At 45.0% G+C, this 18,875-nt stretch overlaps 1 protein-coding gene across 1 annotated transcript in view; it reads left to right on the top strand.

The window, feature by feature from the left end:
• Positions 1 to 295: 295 nt before the first annotated feature.
• DOCK11 (dedicator of cytokinesis 11) overlaps positions 296 to 18,875 on the top strand; it is a 205,198-nt gene continuing 186,618 nt past the window's right edge. The window contains exon 1 of the mRNA XM_011977202.1: positions 296 to 511. Within this exon, the coding sequence (XP_011832592.1) occupies positions 296 to 511 (216 nt within the window). The remainder of the gene's footprint in view (positions 512 to 18,875) is intronic.

The following is an 18,875-nucleotide window of genomic DNA, read 5'->3' on the forward strand; positions in this document are numbered from 1 at the left end:
GGGGCCGGGGGTGTGAGCTAAAGAGCTGACCTCACGCTGCTCTGGACTCCGCACAAAGAGCCGGGGATAGGGGCAGAACGAGATCCCGATCGCCTCCTGCAAGCACCTGAGGCAGCCTAGGCGGAAGGATGCGATGAGCGTTTGGCACACACACTCTCGCGCGCACACACACACACACCGTGTACACAAAAAAGAACCCCACCCAGAAAGCCCCGGGCGCCCAAGCTCGGGCGGGCGGTGAGAACAGAGGAAGCAGAGCGACTTCCTCCTGCAACTGGGGAGAGAGAGGGTGGCGATGGGTTTTGAAGGGGTGCTGCTGCGGAGGGAGGGCATTAGAAACAACGGGGTTCCGCGACAGAGTGGGCGCGGGGTCATCTACCGCAGGGAGAGGGTGTCCCTCGGGGACCCGCGAGCGCTCCAGAGGCAAGGGGAAGGTGCCGTGGGGATTTGCGGGGAGACTGGGTGTGTCAGTCCAGGGATGGAGGACCTGGGGTCAGAGCTCCACAGCTCGGTACTGGGGGATGGGGATTCGAAAGCGCGCTGACTCCCTGGGAACCCTCCCAGAGCACCCTCAGCCTTACCCGGATTGTCTGACTCCGGAGAAAGGCGAAAGGGTGCTAACGGGCACTTGCCCCTTCTCTTGTTTTCAAGACACTCGTTGCCAGTTTCCTGGACAAGCGAACAAACCCTGAATAAGATATCGGACTGATTAATTTGTGTTTGTTTTGTTACTTTGTTTTTTGTTGTTGTTGTTGTTTTTGTTTGTTTTTGTCTCCCTCAGCTCCATTTTACAGCGAGTCGTTTACTGTGTTTAAGTTTCACCGTTTAAGAGAGGGCTGTTTTTGTTAAAACAACTTGTCATCGGAAGGGAACTTCACAGCTTTTCCTTGTAATTTTTCTGTTGATCTTGTAGAATCAGCAATAAAACCCAACATTAAAGGGAGGCCAGGGGCTTGATCCCAACAGTGGAGAAAGTTGACATTGGTGGGAGTTCTGGAGGAGAATCAAAGGTAAACTATGTACCTTTGAGATAAAGATCTGATCCCTAATAGCTACAACTGTGCAACCCTAAATGACTTTAAAGAAATCTCTTTATTGTGGCTGGACCCTTGAAAGTTTAATTCTGCTGTTTAGTGGAGCTAAATCCAGACCTTTAATGTTATTTTAATGGACTTGGCTTATTGTGTGTTTCAGTCTGATTTTGGAGTGAGGACCTGTTGAGGTCAGATTGGAGCCTTGCCTGTCACCACAGCCAGTTAAGAGAGGAAGGCAAGCTGTGTGCAGAGCATTTATACCAGGGCTCTCATCTTGGGCGATTGTTAACAAGTGATTCAATCTACCCAGCAGAGAACACTTTCCTAAATTAGGAGGAAAAAACAAAAACAAAACAACAACAACAACAATAAAACTTCCTTGAGCAGGGTTGGCGGCCTTCTACCACAACACGCGAAGAAAGTCGTAGGTAGACAGATTTCTCAAGAGAATAAATGGGACTAAGAAAACTTCCACTGGGATTTGATCAGCGCTTGACCTGCCACCCTAGCGCAAAAAGTTAACATTAGCGTTCTTTCCCATGTTTTTAGGTTTTCAAAAGAATTTTGTGCATTGCAGATTCAGCGGCTCCTTCCTAACCATTGATTCTATGGCAAAGCAGAAAAAAACTGTTACTGGCAGAAGTCTCTTCTAGGAGACACTGGCAGTGGCCATGGTTCCCTTGTCAGCCCAGCTTACTTGGGACCAAGGCCATTGATTTTTACCATTTACACCAGGCAATGCAGAGGAATATTTACTCATTACTCTAGTATGTGAAACATTGAGATTTTGGGAGTGAGGCAGAACAGATTCTAGTAATCTAACTCAATGAATATCTATTGAGCCCTTACAATGTGCCAGATACAATGCTAGATGCTCTATAATTATGCGAATGCAAATGATCTTTTTCTTCATTTGTTTTCATTAGTTACAATCTGGGTTGGTTGTGTGTATGGGAATGTCTTTGTCAATAGGACACCCAGATTAGGCACACAAATCAACTTTAGATTCTTCATAGAGCCTTAGCGAATGCTATTTGTAAGCAGTTTAGTCAATGAAAAAATAAGGAAATAGTTCTTACATGGAGTGTATGCTCCTAAATGACTCTGTCTCACAAAGAGCTGTTAACCAAAGTTAGTAAAACCACGAGTGGCTGGAGAGTGAGGGGACCATGTTGCAGCTGCTGCCATAACTTCTGATTCTTTTAAGGGACAGCTGAGGTAGGATTTACACTTGTGCTATAAACCCAAGATACTCACGTTGGGGCTTCAATATGAGATAGAGCCATTACCGCAGCAAGTCAAGCTTTCCTCTGGTGTATCTCTTGTTAGAACGTGGAAAACCCACCAAGCTGTACAAATATACAGTATTTCCTGTTTAGGTTTTTTTTTTTTTTTTTTTTTTTTAAGGATTTTAGGATTACACCCTTATTGGCCCATTGCTAATTTCATTCAGTTTTCCTCACTGTTCGAAAAATTCAGAAGGCTGGGCCTGGGCTATATATATAGCATGTTGTTGCACATTCAAACTGTTACTCAGTTATTAGTACTTCCACGAATGTATTAACTAACTACATAATAAAGCAGACAGAGAGACTGTACCACTGTTACTGCATTTTCCTGTAAGTTCAGCATTTTTACGAGGGTCAGTTTTAACCCAGGGAAAGGGATAATTACAGAATCATCATTGAGAGATTTCTCAAGAGGGGATTGGGGAGAAACATTATAACCTGAGAGTGTCTGTGATTAAGAGAGAAGTGTTTACATATATACATGTTTAAAATGCAGAGTTTTAAATTTTTAAATTGATTTTGTTGTAATTCAGGATGTAGCTACTGGTGCCGCAGGGGAACAAAGGCATTTTGCTAAACATGTTGTATGATGGCTGCCCTTTAGAGAAGCCACTTTATCAGCCTGGAAGAGTCGCCTAGTAGCTGTTTAAATACTGTTTACTGCTGAGCTTACCCTCAATTCCTTGTGCGCCAAAGGATCGGGAAAGAGTTGCTAGATATTAGGGGTTGTAGCCCTTGCAGGCGCCGTAATGCACGCAGCGTCCCCTGGCTGGCATCAGCCAGATTTCGTTCAATAGCTCCAGTAGAGAAAAGCTCTCCAGAAGCCGAGAATGGCTGAAAAGCGTCTGCAGCTGTTGACTCCCGCAACCCGCTGCTCACAACTACTTTAGCATGGAATGTTTGTTATGTTTGCATTTAGGGAAGCACTGAAAACGGAACCACTCCTCTGCTCACTCTTCCCAAGGGAATTTGTGGAAAGTAGGTAATATAGGACAAAACCCACAGCCTCATCTGTAAGGAGGTGAGAACAATACAGAATAAAAGCCGGTTTCAACTTGGGCTTCTTGACCAAGCCTTTCCAGTTCAGAGGCTCTCAGTGAACTAAGCTCTCAATAAACTGAGGGTCAGGAAAGTTAACCAGAGTATTGGCACCTAAACATAAAATAGTCTCGGTACTGGAGGTTAGTAGGGCCCAGAGCAAGCCAGTCCACCAGGATCTGTACAAAAGACCAGTGCAGGTTGCTGTGAAGCCAGAGAGGCCTCCTTGCTGAACCCTTGTTTAAGTACCAAATAGGAAAATTTGTTTTCTAAGACTAACATGTTAAAAAATTCTCTGGATTGAGTCTTTTTCTATTCTAATCGTCAGTGAACCTTTGTTATTTAAGCTTTCATTGCTTTTTTTTTTTTTTTTAGACGGAGGCTCCCTCTGTTGCCCAGACTGGAGTGCAGTGGTGATCTCCGCTCACTGCAAGCTCCACCTCTCGGGTTCACGCCATTCTCCTGCCTCAGCCTCCGGAGTAGCTGGGACTACAGGCGCCCGCCACCTCACCCGGCTAATTTTTTTGTATTTTTAGTAGAGACGGGGTTTCACCGTGATAGCCAGCATGGTCTCTATCTCCTGAGCTCGTGATCCGCCCACCTCGGCCTCTCAAAGTGCTGGGATTACAGGCATGAGCCACTTCCCTTGGCCGCACAACCTTTAAATAATTTTTTTTTCATTTATCAGTATCTTATTAACATTTTTTGACGTCAATAAATACAAATCTATATAATCATATTTAATGACTGCCTAAATTTTCATTATGGGTGTATCACAGGTAATTATCATTTATTGTTTGATATTTTGATAATTTTTCTAATTTTGTGCTGTTATAAACATGAACTATAAAGGTAAATAGCTATATGTCTTTCTTTACTTTTAAATTTAAGTTAATTAAAAGTAATCATACCCAGGTGTGGTGGCTCACGCCTATAATCTCAGTACTTTGGGAGGCTTAGGCAGGCATATCACCTGAGGACAGGAGTTCGAGACCAGCCTGGCCAACATGACACAACCCCGTCTCTACGTAAAAAAAAATACAAAAATTAGCCAAGTGTCATGGTGCATGCCTGTAGTCCCAGCTATTCAGGAGGCTGAGGCAGGAGAATTGCTTGAACCCAGGAGGTAGAGGTTGCGGTGATCTGAGATCCCATCACTGCACTCCAGCCTAGGCGACAGAGCAAGACTCCGACTCAAAAAAAAGTAATAATAATAATCAGTTTCCAAATTTCACTTGCCACAGTTCAAGTGCTCAATAGCCACATGTGGCTAGTGGCTACTATATTGGACAGTGCAGATATAGAGCATTACCATCAGTACCTGAGTGAATGTCTTTGAGAAGGCATTTTCAAAATTGCCAGATTGTTCCCTTAGGATAAATTCTAGCAGTGGACTTGCTTGCTCAAAGATTACACTGTATACATTTTTAGTATTAAAAATTCCTCTTATGTACTGTTAAATTGCTCTACAGAAAGTAGCTTCAGTTTATTTTTTTACCAGGAGAGTGTGAGGGTGTTCATTTTCTCTCTCCCATGCCAACGCTTGTTAGTAGTATTTTAAAATTTTTTGCAGTTTGATAGGAAATAAATGGTACATCACTGTTCTAATTTGCATTTCTTTGATTACCCTTAAAGTTGAACAGTTTTTCATGTTGATTGGCCTTTCATAGTTCTTCTATTGAGGCTTGAATGAATCTTCTTACAGACTTATTTCCTCATATGTGATTCTTGCAATACAGTCTCCATCCCCCAAGATTCTGTTTTGCTACGTCTGGGGTGGGGCCTGCATCTGTATTCTTTTAAATGACCCCAGGTAATTCTTATGTGCCCAGAAACACTCATCTAGACCGTTTGTCCACTCAAGGCAGGAATGTCCTTTCCACCCACCCCTGACAAATGATTATTTAGCTTCTCCTTAAACACCCCTGCCTGTTAGAGGGCTATGTTAGAAAAGGTTCTTGGGTCGAAATTTACTGTGTAAATTTCACCGTGGGCTAGACCTAGCTCTGCTGTTGGAGCCACACATGATTGCTTCCTTCCTCTTTCGCATAACAACCTCTCAAATATTTAGAGACAGCCACCATGTCATTTTTAAATTCACTCTTCACAAGGCCAAAGAGGCTTCATTTCTTTCCTTTGTTCCCCACATGACTTGCTTTCAAGATTCTGCATATCATGGTCATCCTGTTTGGGCTCTTTTCCAAGTTTTCTGTGTCCTACTTTAAGATGTGAGAGACAGAGCATAAGCTAGAGGATCAGACCTGGTCTTGAATCCAACATCTGTCACCTGCCTGAATTGTGAACAGAGGCAAGTAACCTGGTCTCATTTTCCTTATCTGTGAAATGGGGATAAATAGTAGTACCTCCCTTGTGGAGTTCTTGGGAATAACGAAGGTAACATATGGAAAGTTTCTAATGTATAAGTGATTCATGAAGGTTAAAAAAAGAGATCTGGTGAAAAAAAACCAAACAGTATTCCAGAAGGATCTGCCACTGAATATAGTTGGGGAGGGGGCAATGTTTTGTATCAATTCTGGGTGTGAGCCAAGAAGCCAGGGGCTGTGTATGCATTTTTATTCCCAGCCCAGCCCCTCACACAGTGCCTGGAGTGCAGTAGATTCTTAGGTGTTTTGTGAAAATACACTGCCAACCTTGGGTACGATGGACTCATTGTTGGGAGAAGAGCCTGGAGGCCAGGAAATGACTTAAAATACAGTTAGTATAGTTCTGGAGAGAGATAACAAAGGCTTTTTTTTTTTGAGATGGAGTTTCACTCTTGTCCCCAGGCTGGTTTGCAATGACACTATCTCGGCTCACTGCAACCTCTGCCTCCTGGGTTCAAGCGATTCTCCTGCCTCAGCCTCCCAAGTAGCTGGGATTACAGGTGCGTGCCACCATGTCCCAGATAATTTTTGTATTTTTAGTAGAGGCAGGGTTTTACCATGTTGGCCAGGCTGGTCTCGAACTCCTGCCCTCAGGTGATCCACCCACCTCGGCCTCCCAAAGTGCCGGGATTATAGGCCTGAGCCACTGTGCCAGGCGAACAAAGGCTTTTAACTGAGGCAATTACAATGGAGATAAGGGAGAAGACATAAGAAATATTGTGCTGAGAAAATCAACAGGATTTGGTGATTCTTAAAAGGGAAGGAGAAGGGGGAGGAAGAAACAGGAAGAGCGGAGGTGGAGTCAAGATAATTTTGAGGTTTCTCAGCTTGGGTGAACTGAAGGAAAAGCAAGTTTGTTGATAGGGGAAGGGAAAAGAAAATGAGCAACTTCTATTTGAGAGGGTTGTCAGGGCAAAGCCAGGTTACAGTTAAGCAAGACGGTGGCTGAGCATATAAGGTTGTCTTTTGGCAAAGGACTAGGGTTCTTGAGGGCAGAGGTGGGAAGTGTTCCAAGTGGGTTCAGGAAGGAGAGGAAGAGCCAGGAAAAGGCCAGAGCTGAGTGGACGGAGATGAGATTGTAGGTGAGATTAGCTGATTGAAGAGGTTTGCACCTTTGGGGGTGATTAGGGAAGTGGGAGGCAGGGTGTGGAGAAATGATCTGGAGGCCAGCCCCAGACTTCCAGTTAGAATGGGGATGGGAAGTGAGTTCACTCCTTGGGCAGATCGCACTCTGGGGTGGGTCTGAGCAGCAGTTGCCCTAGAGGAGGAGGGGGTCAATGAGGGGTTGACTTCCTGCTCAGGTGCTCAGGAAGAAGTTAATAGGATAGTTCCTGCTTTTAAGGGAGACTAGAGGTATGCAAATAACCTAGAGGAGATAGAAGCCAGATAGGAGGCCAGTGGTCAGTGGTTTCCCAGTCTTCACCCCATCTCCGACCCCCACCCCAACCCCTAGTGCTCTCTCTTGAGATCCTTAACATTTTTCAAGACTTTTGTCCTTTTTGGGTTTGACAAGGTTAAATAGGCCTTTACTAATGAACATTGTTCTGTCTGTGGCATTTCCCACATTTATTTGACCACAGACCCTGCTCCGCTTCCCCGGCTTTTTATGGAAAGTGGAGAGCAAATGGTAATGTCTAACAGGCTGAGAAATTCCTATATAGTGTGCCTGTGTAACTAACTCATCTTGGCATTCTCTTACTTGACCTCTGTGGATTGCAAGCAGTGGTTGCTACTTTCCCATGCTCCACTTCAAGAACCACCCTTGCTGTTCAGTTCAGAGGAGTAATTCACCTGATTGTGCTTTCTCTTGAGCTGTAGAACTGTCAGCAAGGCATGTTGAAAGTTTATTAGTCTTTTTAAAGAATTTGTTTATCATGGAAGGGGAGGCCAAAACTACATGAGGGTATAGCGCGAGCCATTTCTTCTTTTCTGTAAATCCTAAGGGTACTTAGAATACGTTTCTCTTTGAGATTTACACCTCTTGGTTTAATTTTTATCAGACATGCAGAGGAGTTGGTGGGTAACATTAGCCTGCCGTTTATATCAGCCTACAGCCAGATGCCTTTTTGATTCCTTGCAGGACCCCACCCTGGACGCTCCCAGAGCAGTAGCTTGAATGGAGCAAAGAGACAGCCTCAGTTAGCTGCCATTGCCTGTAAGCTTGTGCTTCAGAGCAAAGTGGTTAAGAGAGTAGGCTCTGGAAGCATGCTGCCCAGGTTCATAGTTCAGCCGCAGATGACCTTGGGCCAATTATTTAACCTTCCTGGGCAGTGGTAACCCCCTCAGGAGCTTGTTGAAAGGCTTGAATGAGTTATTTTTGTTTGTTTGTTTTGTTTTGTTTTTTGAAACGGGGTCTCTCTCTGTCACCCAGGCTGGAGTGCAGGGACACAAGCTTGGTTCACTGTAACCTCCGCCTTCTGGGTTCAAGCGATCCTTCCACCTCAGCCTCCCTAGTAGCTGGGACTACAGGTGTGCACCACCACTGCCCGGCTAATTTTTGTGTTTTTAGTATAGAGACAGGGTTTCACCATGTTGATCAAGTTGGTCTCGAACTCCTGACCTCAAATGATCCGCTTGCCTCAGACTCCCAAAGTGCTGGGATTACAGGCGTGAGATACCATGCCCAGCCTTGAATGAGTTATTATAGTATTAATGTATAATATTTAAAACACTTCGAGCAGGGTTTGACAATTGTTAAGTACTGGTGACTGCTGGCTCGCATTATCATCCCCAGGCTTTATGGTGGGCAAGAGATGTCTTTTGTGTATGTATTACAAGTCAGCAGACAGAAAAGTTAACTGGAAGAGAGGAAGCAGATACCCTTGCTTTAATTTCTTGCTCCAGATGATGCCCCAAAGGGGTGAGCCACATGGCTGAGCCAAGAATCATACCCTTCGTGGAAGAACAAGCTGGCAGACCCCTCTGCACGAGGTTCTTGCCAATACCCGTTCCAGTCTGACTTAGTCATACCGAAAAGCGTAGTGGATGGGAGCAAGGGTTCTGGGTTTTTGGCATTTTCCACCTTCACACCAGTTTAATGAGTGAGTGGGAAGGCTGGTCCTCAAGTGGGGAGAAGCGCTCTGTCCTGTGCCTGGGCCGGAAGGCTCTCCAGACTGGGGAAACTGTACCTGTGGCCTTTGGCAGAAGCACTTACCTTTATGCCAGCCTGTTCAGTGTGATTTATGCAAAGGGGTGAATAGAAGAGAATTGAGATCTGTGTGGAAAAACAGAGCTTGGATATGCCTACCTTTCCCTTTCAAACCTTCACTGACGCCAGGCACGTTAGCTTACACCTGTAATCCCAGCCCTTTGGGAGGCTGAGCTGGGAGGATTGCTTGAGCCTGGGAGTTCCAGGCCAGCCTGGGAAATACAGGGAGACCCCCATCTTTACAGAATTAAAACAAAAATGAGCCAGGCATGGTGGCACATGCATGTAGTCCAGCTACCTGAGAGACTGAAGTGGGAGGATTCCTTCAGCCCAGGAGTTCGAGGCTGTAGTGAGCCTTGATTGTGCCACTGTACTCCAACTTGGGTGACAGACTGAGACGCTGTCTCAAAACAAAAAAAACAAACAAAAAAACCCAAAAACCCAAAAACTGTTATTGATATCAGTTTCACTCTTAATCCTCACATTTAATAGTCAAGTGAATATTGAAATTCAAATACATTTTTAAAATTCTATTTTGGGGCTGAGCGCTTTGGCTCACACCTGTAATCCCAGCACTTTGGGAGGCCGAGGCGGGTGGATCACTTGAGGTCAGGAGTTTGAGACCAGCCTGGCCAACATGGTGAAACCCTGTCTCTACCAAAAATATAAAAATTAGCTGGGCATGGTGGTGCACGCCTGTAATCCCAGCTACTTGGGAGGCTGAGGCATGAGAATCGCTTGAACCTGGGAGGCAGAGGTTGCAGTGAGCTGAGATCATGCCACTGCACTCCAGCCTGGGTGACAGAGTGAGACTGTCTGAAAAAAAACAGAACAAAAAAATTATATTTCAGAAACATACTTTTTAATAGGAAACTTTAAAACTTAAAGCTCTCTTGAGAAATTATTCTTTTATATTGGGCTATTCTGGTTTTGTGGTAGCAGGATAAGTTCTGTTAAGGATAGTGTGTGGCTGGGCATGATGGCTAATGCCTAAAATCCCAGCATTTTGGCAGACTGAGGCAGGAGGATTGTTTGAGGCCAGGAGTTCAAGACCAGCCTGGGCAACATAGTGAGACCCCCATCTCTACAAAAAAATAAAAAGAATACTGTGCACTGGTTCCTAGCAGAGTCAATACAGTGGAAAACATGCCGACTGCTCCAGCTCCACGTGGTTCATCTTTTGTCTGTGTACAGCCTTGCACAATCGTGCCTAAATTTGCTATTAATGATTTCCTGCGATTCTTCTCCACTTTTATTGCCTATTGAGTTTATTGTTCATGGGAAGTTATGTGCTTTTGCCTTTTTTGACTTCTATTGGATTGTGTATATGTTTCAAGCTGCTAAGAAATGTTAGAAGATATTCTCATACTTCAGCTTTCCCATCGCATTGCTTTCCCTAATGACTGGAAATATTTTACTGGGTAAGATTTAACTGAGAAGTCAAGTGTTCTTCCAAGTCTCTGAGACAGAACATCTTTATTTGAAGTGTTTCGGTGAAGTGTGTCAGAAGGCTGGGGAATTCTTTTGTATAAGACTTCTTTTTTTTTTTTTTCCCTGGAGACAGAGTCTTGCTCTGTCACCCAGGCTGGAGTACAGTGGTGCAGTCACAGCTTACTGCAACCTCCGCCTCCTGCGTTCAAGCGATCCTCCTGCTTCAGCCTCCCAAGTAGCTGGGATTACAGGAGCCCATCACCGTGCCCGGCTAATTTTTGTATTTTTAGTAGAGATGGGGTTTCACCATGTTGGCCACGCTGGTCTCGAACTCCTGACCTCAGGTGATCCATCCACCATGGCCTCCCAAGGTGCTGGAATTACAGGCATGAGCCACCGTGCCCAGCCCATTTTTTAAATGATGACAAGACCTTGAGATTTTTTATAGCCGAAATCTTAAGACGAGTTAAAAATGCTGTTATATCTATCTGTGACCTCATAGGTCTACAGGTCACTACTAAACACATATCACATAGTCATCACCCCTCTTCTGTAAGTGGGGAAACAGAGGCATGGTTTTCAGTGAGGCAGGCCATGGGTTATTTATATTAATGAAATGACAGAGCAGGTAATAAACTCCAGGTGTCCTGATTCCTTTGGAGTAACCATGTGAAGGAGCACTAGAGGGATGCCGGATTCCACAGTCGATCAGGTGGAGGAAGCTCTTTCTATGTGGTTTTGGTGATGATCTCGCTCTACTGGGAAACAGTGTTTATTTCTAAACAAGCTTAGGTCTCCTTAGTGGGAAAGTAGGAGGTGAGGGAAAAAAAAAAAAAAAAAAAAAAGTAAGAGCAACTGTGCTCAATGGTTTCTCCAGGACCAATAAGTGCTCACGGACACAGAGGTCACAATGAGCCAAGATCGCGCCACTGCATTCCAGCCTGGGTGACAGAGCAAGACTCAAACAAAAAAAAAAAAAAAAAAAAAAAAAGGATGGGGTTGTTATTGAGAAATGTGGGCAAGATCAGTATAGATTTCTCCTTGCCAAAGTAAGCCTAAGGATTTTGAGAACTGTTTGCAATTGGCCATTCTTCCTTACTTTGCTATTTGAATAACTATATGGAAAAAAAATATCCAGAACACTGGCTCTGCAGAAGTACCTGGGATCATTTTCATGGAACTGTTTTTATGATTTTTTTTCCAAGGGGGTGAGTGCTGTCCAAAAATAACAACATATATATTTCTCTCCATGCCTTTTATATTAACAGTTTAGTTTTCCCACTTGAGAAACTGCCAGCTTTATTCCTCTTCGGGCCTGTTGTCACAGTGTTCATGGTGTGAATGGAAGAGTGCTGTTGGCATGGCCAGTTTACTTTCATAGGTGAACACGTTCCTAATGCTTCAGTACATGAAATAGTTTCCTAGAGATCTGAAGGAGGGAATGCCACCTTCCAAGGTACCTACCTTCCCACCAAGAAAGAACTTAAGTCCAAGAAGGTTCTAAATCAACCGGTGCATACATGGAGCTGAATCGTTATTTGAAAGCTCACAGGGGCCAGTAGCTCTCGTTGTGTCCAGCCGAGTGTTTATGGCATGCTCTACAGCTTGTGGAGCAAAGAAAGCCCTCCCTGCTAACTTGACCCTGGGGAGACTTGCTCCTCTACTCCTAGTGACCGACATGACCACTTGCAAGGGAACTTGGCCTCCGTCTGTCCCTTCCAAATGATCTGGCAGAATTCTCATCGGGAGAGCCAGAAGAAAATTCCATAAGGCTTCTCGCTTCAGTTCTGTAATAACAAACCCAGCTCCCTCTCCCTGCCTGCCCTGCTTCCTTTGCTCAGTACTGCCCCCGGCTCAGAGACATCCGGGAGTCTCATACTCAGAGCCCAGGTTCTTCAAGTCCATAGGCTGCTGATTCTGCCCTGCCTTTAGAATCCATTTCCGGTCACTGGATTTGGGTCTTCTTCCTTGCCCCCTTGTGTCATTGTCTCACTCACTATATCTCTGTCTGGGTTCCCCTAGCCTGTCCATAGCTAACCCCCTGCCTCAGTTTTCTGGCTAATGGCTCAGTTCCTCTAGGAGTGAGTTCTTGTCTTGTTGCTGGCCTTCCTGAGGAGGGATGCCTTACCCTCACCAGGACCATATGACTGAACCCAGCACAGTGGAACTGTGGATTAAAAGGAGAGAGTTTCTCTCTTTCTTTTTTTTTTTTTTTGGAGACAGTCTTCCCAGGCTGGAGTGCAGTGGCGCAATTTAGGCTCACTGAAACCTCTGCCTCCCGTGTTCAAGTGTTTCTCCTGCCTCAGCCTCCCGAGTAGCTGGGACTACAGGTGTGCACCACCACTCCTGGCTATTTTTTTGTATTTTTAGTAGAGACGGGGTTTTACCATGTTGGTCAGGCTGGTCCCGAACTCTTGACCTCAAGTGTTCCACCTGCCTCGGCCTCCCAAAGTGCTGGGATTATAGGCGTGAGCCACTGCACCTGGCCTGGGGGGGTGAGTTTCTGCTTAGAGAACTCAAAGGAGGCAAAGTGCCTGGGATGATGCAGTCCAGCAAGTGGCCCTGTTGAGGACTGGACTAGCTTTATGGTCTGTTAGTTTCCTATTGCCACTGTAACAAATTGCCACAAACTTAGTATCTTAACACAGATTTATTCCAGTTCTAGAGATCAGAAGGCCAAAATTGTTTCACTGAGCTAAAACCAAGGTGTCCAAAAAGCCTCACTTCCTCCAGAAGCTGTAGGGGAGAATCCATTGCCTGGTCTCTTCCAGCTTCTAAAGGATGTCCACATTCCTTGGCTCATGGCCCCTTCCTCCATCCTCAAACCAACAATGACTGGTCGAGTCTTTCTCACATCCTGTCAGTCTCACACTGCTTCTGTCATTATATCTCCTTCTCTGACACCAACTCTCTTGCCTCCCTCTTTGACTTATAAGGACCTTGGTTCCACCTTGGTAATCTAGGATAATTGCCCCGTCTCCAAACCCTTAATTTCATCATGCCTGCAAAGTCCTCTTTGCTAGGTAAGTTCCACAGATTAAGATGGGACCATCATTGAGGAACCATTACTCTGCCTATCATGCAAGATGTCACCCAAGTTTGAGGAATGATGGAATCCTGGGGTCAGATGGGTTCCCAACACAGGTCCTGCCATTACAGTGGAGGAGGAACAGGGATCTGGCAAACAGCCAGGTGCAGAAGTCTTGATAGAATTCAAATGAGGAAGCACAATCCCTTTTGCGAATTTTGGCTGAAAGAAAGCAATACAGATCTGCAGTCTGCAATTTCAATTTGCATGTTTTCTTAAATTCTTCATAACTAAATGTCTTTACCCACACAGGACTCCCTGAGCCTGGAGTTCTTATGGTGGGCACTGCTTTCAGACTTGAGGTGTTTTAGGATACAAGCTGGCCAGACATTTTGTGGGCATTTAGCCAGCTCAGGCCTATGGAATTTTCCACCTTCAGTTAAAGAAAAGAGCTAAAAGGTAGGGATGTGTGGGGGTGTGTGGACGTATGTGTGTGGCGAGGGGGTCAGCGGGGAGGTGTTTAAAAGAGAAAGCAATGGTTTCACATCACATAAAATAACTCTTTGGTGACAAGTCCCAAGATACCTCTCATATGTCCTGTGTAAAGAGATGCTTTGCCCAGCCTCAAGGTCAAGTTAGACTGGGCATGGTCCTTCTGCATTTTCAAGGTAATCACAGAATCCCTTCCCAGAAATGGCTTTCTAAAACGCATGATTGGAGAAGCAGAAGGAAGGACTGGAAAATGTCTCTGAGTTCTTTCTGGTTTCATGATGATTTCAATTAAAAGAAAAATGGAAACTTCCCCTCTCTACCACATCTAGTCACTGCCATCTTAGAGACACATACCACGAAAGTTTCCTGGCTGGTCACATTTGCATCAGCCCTCCTCACACTGGCCGGTATGATGTCCATGATGGGTCTGATGGCACAGAGCTTTACTGTCCTGAAGAAGCACTCTACCGTAGATGTGGATTGCATTTCCTATTTTTACATTGGTTCTAATTGGCCACAGCCATATTTCTCCCAGGCCCAGCCTATCTTTTTTCAGGTCTCTGGCTAAGTGACCTGGCTGTAATGCACTGAAAATCGTTATAGAAAAGGTTGGGGAAACTCACAGATTTTGTTTGAAAATCTGTAGAGACAAAATACACATTCACCATCTTCACTTTTCTCATGTTCTATTTTTTCTTTTTTTCCTCCCCAGTAGGAAAACAGTTTCAATTCTCCTTATAAGCCATCTCAGGGTAAATATTCAGATGTTTTCAGTGGGATTGTGTTATACCATTTTTTGAATGTACTTATCTACAATGAATATCTACTACTTATTAAATGTGAAAGGATATTAACTGTAGTACTATTTAAGTCTTTTTTAGAAAATGGTGTTCATTTTCTGTAAATTGTGGGTTTATTCTCTTCAACTGGCTTATTTTATTTTGCTGATTTACTACTTCCTGCTTTGGAGTTTCTCCTTTTCTCTATTGTCTCTCAGCTGAACTTCACTGAGGCTTCTGGGTACTGTGCTAAGTTAGGTCAACGAGCTTCAAGACAGAGTTGACGCCTAGGAACCCTGAAACCTCTGGGGCTGTGTTATGCAGCAGAAGGAACTAGAAAGGAGGGCGTTGCTGGAGAGTGAGCTAGAGAGAGAGAAAGTTGTGCTGAGCTGTGGAAGATGGGTCCCCTGACTGAGGGAGAAGACAGATACCGTCATTCAGTTCATGCTCAAATCCCAAGGGAAATGCTTGTGAACTGTTGCTTGAAGAGAAGCAGAGAATCTATTTCCGCTTATTTCTTTTTTTTTTTTTTTTTTTTTTTTTTTAAGAAGGAGTCTCAACTGTCTCACTCTGTCGCCCAGGCTGGAGTGCAGTGGCGCCATCTTGGCTCACTGCAACCACTGCCTCCGGGATTCAAGCAATTCTCCTGCCTCAGCCTCCTGAGTAGCTGTGACTATAGGTGCACGCCCCCGTGCATGTATTTTAGTAGAGACAGGGTTTCACTGTGTTGCCCAGGCTGGTCACGAACTCCTGAGCTCAGACAATCCACCTGCCTTGGCCTCCCAAAATGCTGGGATTATAGCGTGAGCCACCATGCCCTGCTCCGCTGATTTCTTTTTAACAGATCAAACCTACTTAGGACAAGGAGGTAGGGGGAATGGTGGAAGGCAAGACCAGGGCTTAATCTCAGGAAACTGAAGGATTAAAAAGGGGCAAAAGGAAGGTATTTTTTTCCATTACAAAGACCAAGAGACCAGAGATTAAAATATTAACAATATTTAATGAGTGCAGCCGTATATTTTTAGATTCAGACAGGAAGAAATCAAGTCCTTTAGAAATTGTGCTTGATAAATGAAACAGTTTTGTCTGGCACCAAAGGGGTGAGTAGATACTTATTCAGGGGCTGGAGACAGTGCATATACTGTCAACTTGCATAATTCAGTAGTTAAGGAATTGAGAAAATACTTGTATGCCATTCAGCATATAAGATAGTTGGAACATAGGGAACATCATTCTCCAACTTCAATGGAGATCAGAGACACATGACCATCAGATACCCATAGGGGCCAGATTTCTGTTGGGAGCCCAGGGTAGAGGGACTCAGGTGCTAGGTCTGCCTGCCCTCCTTTCTTCCATCCTAGCCTCTACCAGGGTAGAAGGGGAGCAACAGCTCATGCCTCTGCCAGACCCATGTTTCTCAAGGCAGCAAACCCTGCTTGACAGGAATGGTGGCCATAGAGGCTGCCACTCTGAGCCCTTGTGACTTTCTATGAGAGCGGCCCCCACTAGGACTGGCTTCCTCTTACTGACTACATTTTCTTTCTTGCAAGCTACTGTCTTTCCCTTTCCACCTTCTACTATTCTCTAGCTGCTTTCCCCTCATTCTGATTTTCCTCAACTGCTGCTCCTGGTGTTCGCCTCTGCACTGCCACCTACCAGGAAACTCTTCTGTGGATCTGGCTGCCTGATCCAGCCCCTTGGCTTCTCCCTTCTACCATGCCCAGGGAACCGTTCTTTGACTGTGGCCACACTCCTTCTCTCCCCTTCTCATCTTTTTCTCACCTCTTCTTTCTCTCCTCTGTTTGGCTAAAAAGTGTGCTTTGTGGCACAGAGCCATCACTGTGTTTATTTTTTTTAAACCTTTTCTTTAGCCAAGGATGGAAAATTCCAAAGGCCTGAGCTAGTGATGGCTGGATGCCTTTTCTGGAAATCCAATGGCCTGGGTGCCAAGGGAATGTTGTGGAGCTACACATCTGGCAAGGTTGTCCCCTAAAATGTCCTGGCTTTGGATTTAGTTCCATCTGAAAGAAGGGGAGGTTCTATCTGGAATTACGGAATCAGAATGAAGAGTTAGCTAGGTGTGGTGGCACACGCCTGTGGTTCCAGCTACTCGGGAGGCTGAAGCAGGAGGATCACTTGAACCCACTTCAAGGCTATGGTGAACTATGAGTACACCATTGTACTCCAGCCTGGGTGACAGAGCGAGACCTTGTCTCAAATTTAAAAGAAAAATGAAAAGTTTATGAAATTATGTAATTATAACCCCAGAGCCCAGTTTATGTCACTGTTTTTTTCTGCTGGGTTTAATTGGGAAAGAGTGGCCTTTGACTTAGTAGATCTTTCAAAAGTGAAACCTTTTGCATGAGAGTCAAATAAAGTTCTTGCAGCTCAGTTTAATCATGATTTTGCTTCATTGGGGTTATCATTTGGCAGAGGCCAGGCACACTTCAGAGCACCTGGAGTGGGCCTCGTGGGGGAGCAGCAGCATCCTTCCAGTTGTTACCAGGTGCTGTTGAGTAGGCCTACCGCACCTTCATGTTTCTTGCCCCCTCCCTGGAGAAATAATGATATGGTTTGGCTGTGTCCCAACCCAAAAATCTCATCTTGAATTGTAATCCCCATAATCCCCACGTCAATGGTGGGAACAAGTGGAGGTAATTGGACCATGGGGGCAATTTCCCATGTGCTGTTCTGGTGATAGTGAATGAGTCTCACGTGTATCTGATGGTTTTATAAACGTCTGAGCTTTGCCCTGCCTGCACTCACTTCATCCTGCCACCCTGTGAAGAGGGTGCCTGCTTCTCCTTTGCCTTCTACCATGATTGTAAGTTTCCTGAGGCCTCCCCATCAATGCTGAACTGTGAGTCAATTAAACCTCTTTCCTTTATAAATTACCCAGTCTCGGACAGTTCTTTATTAGGAGTATGAAAATGGACTAATACAAATAAGTTGGCTAGAGTTTTGTCCACACATCCCTGAGGGCTGAAACAAGTCAGAGTTGACCACCTTGATGGTAAGCAAAAAGTTATTGTCTTGAAAATCTAGAAACTGTGCCATTCTGCTACCTCTTGGGAGGGTGGGGGAGATTAACAAAATACCCAAAACCATAAAAATGCCAACTCTGTCTGCACTGGCTTCACGTTGCCATAAACACCCACATTTCCTAGAGGGGCCTTCATGGCCCTTCATGTCCACCAGTAAGGCCCATCCCACCTTTGAAGTTTCTTCTCCCACCACATCCCTTCCTTTGCCCCGTAGTCTGGCCACATTGAACCATCACACTTTTTCAAACACATTCTATAGTTTCTCACCTACATACCTTTGTGCATGCTGACTCCTCATCCAGGGATGCCCTTACAACCCCTTCCCTGCTAAAGGGAGTCCTATCTGTCCTTCGGGGCTTAGGTCAAATGGCCATCTTCTCCATGGCCACCATATTTGGAGCTAATTGCTCCTTCTGCAGCCTTACAGCCTCTTACTAGTTGCATTGGCTTCCTGTGGCTGCTGTAACAAATTACCATAAATTGGGTGGCCTAAAACAAGTTTGTTCTCTAACAGATTTAGAGGCCAGACGTCTGAAATAAGTATCATTAGGCCTCACTCCTTCAGGAGATTTTAGGAAAGGATCATTTATTGCCTCTTTCAGCTCTGGTAGCTATAAGCATTCCTTGGCTTGTGGTTGCATCACTCCAATCTCTGCCTCTGTGGTCACATTGCCTCCTCTTTGGTCTGTTTCAGATCTCCCGCTGCCTCTTTCTTGTCGAGATACTTGTGATGGCATTTAGGGTCCACCCCAATAATCCAGGATGTGCTCGTCATCTCAAGATCCTTAATTTATTTCATTTTGTTTTGTTTTTTTTGAGATGGAGTTTCGCTCTTGTTGCCCAGGCTGAAGTGCAATGGCATAATCTCAGCTCACTGCAACCACCACCTCTCGAGTTCAAGCGATTCTTCTGCCTCAGCCTCCCGAGTAGCTGGGATTACAGGCATGCACCCTCACGCCTGGCTAATTTTGTATTTTTAGTAGAGACGGGATTTCTCCATGTTGGTCAGGTGGGTCTCGAACTCCTGACCTCAGGTGATCTGCCTGCCTCAGCCTCCCAAAGTGCTGGGATTATAGGCGTGAGCCACCACGCCCAGCCAATTTATTTCACATCTGTAAAGACCCTTTGGCCATATACCATTTGCAGGTTCCAGGGATTAGGATGGGGGGAGGCATTTTTTCAGCCTGTGCATTAGTTCTTAGGTTTTA

This window comes from Mandrillus leucophaeus, unplaced genomic scaffold (assembly GCF_000951045.1).
Source record: "Mandrillus leucophaeus isolate KB7577 unplaced genomic scaffold, Mleu.le_1.0 Scaffold174, whole genome shotgun sequence".
Taxonomy (NCBI): domain Eukaryota; kingdom Metazoa; phylum Chordata; class Mammalia; order Primates; family Cercopithecidae; genus Mandrillus; species Mandrillus leucophaeus.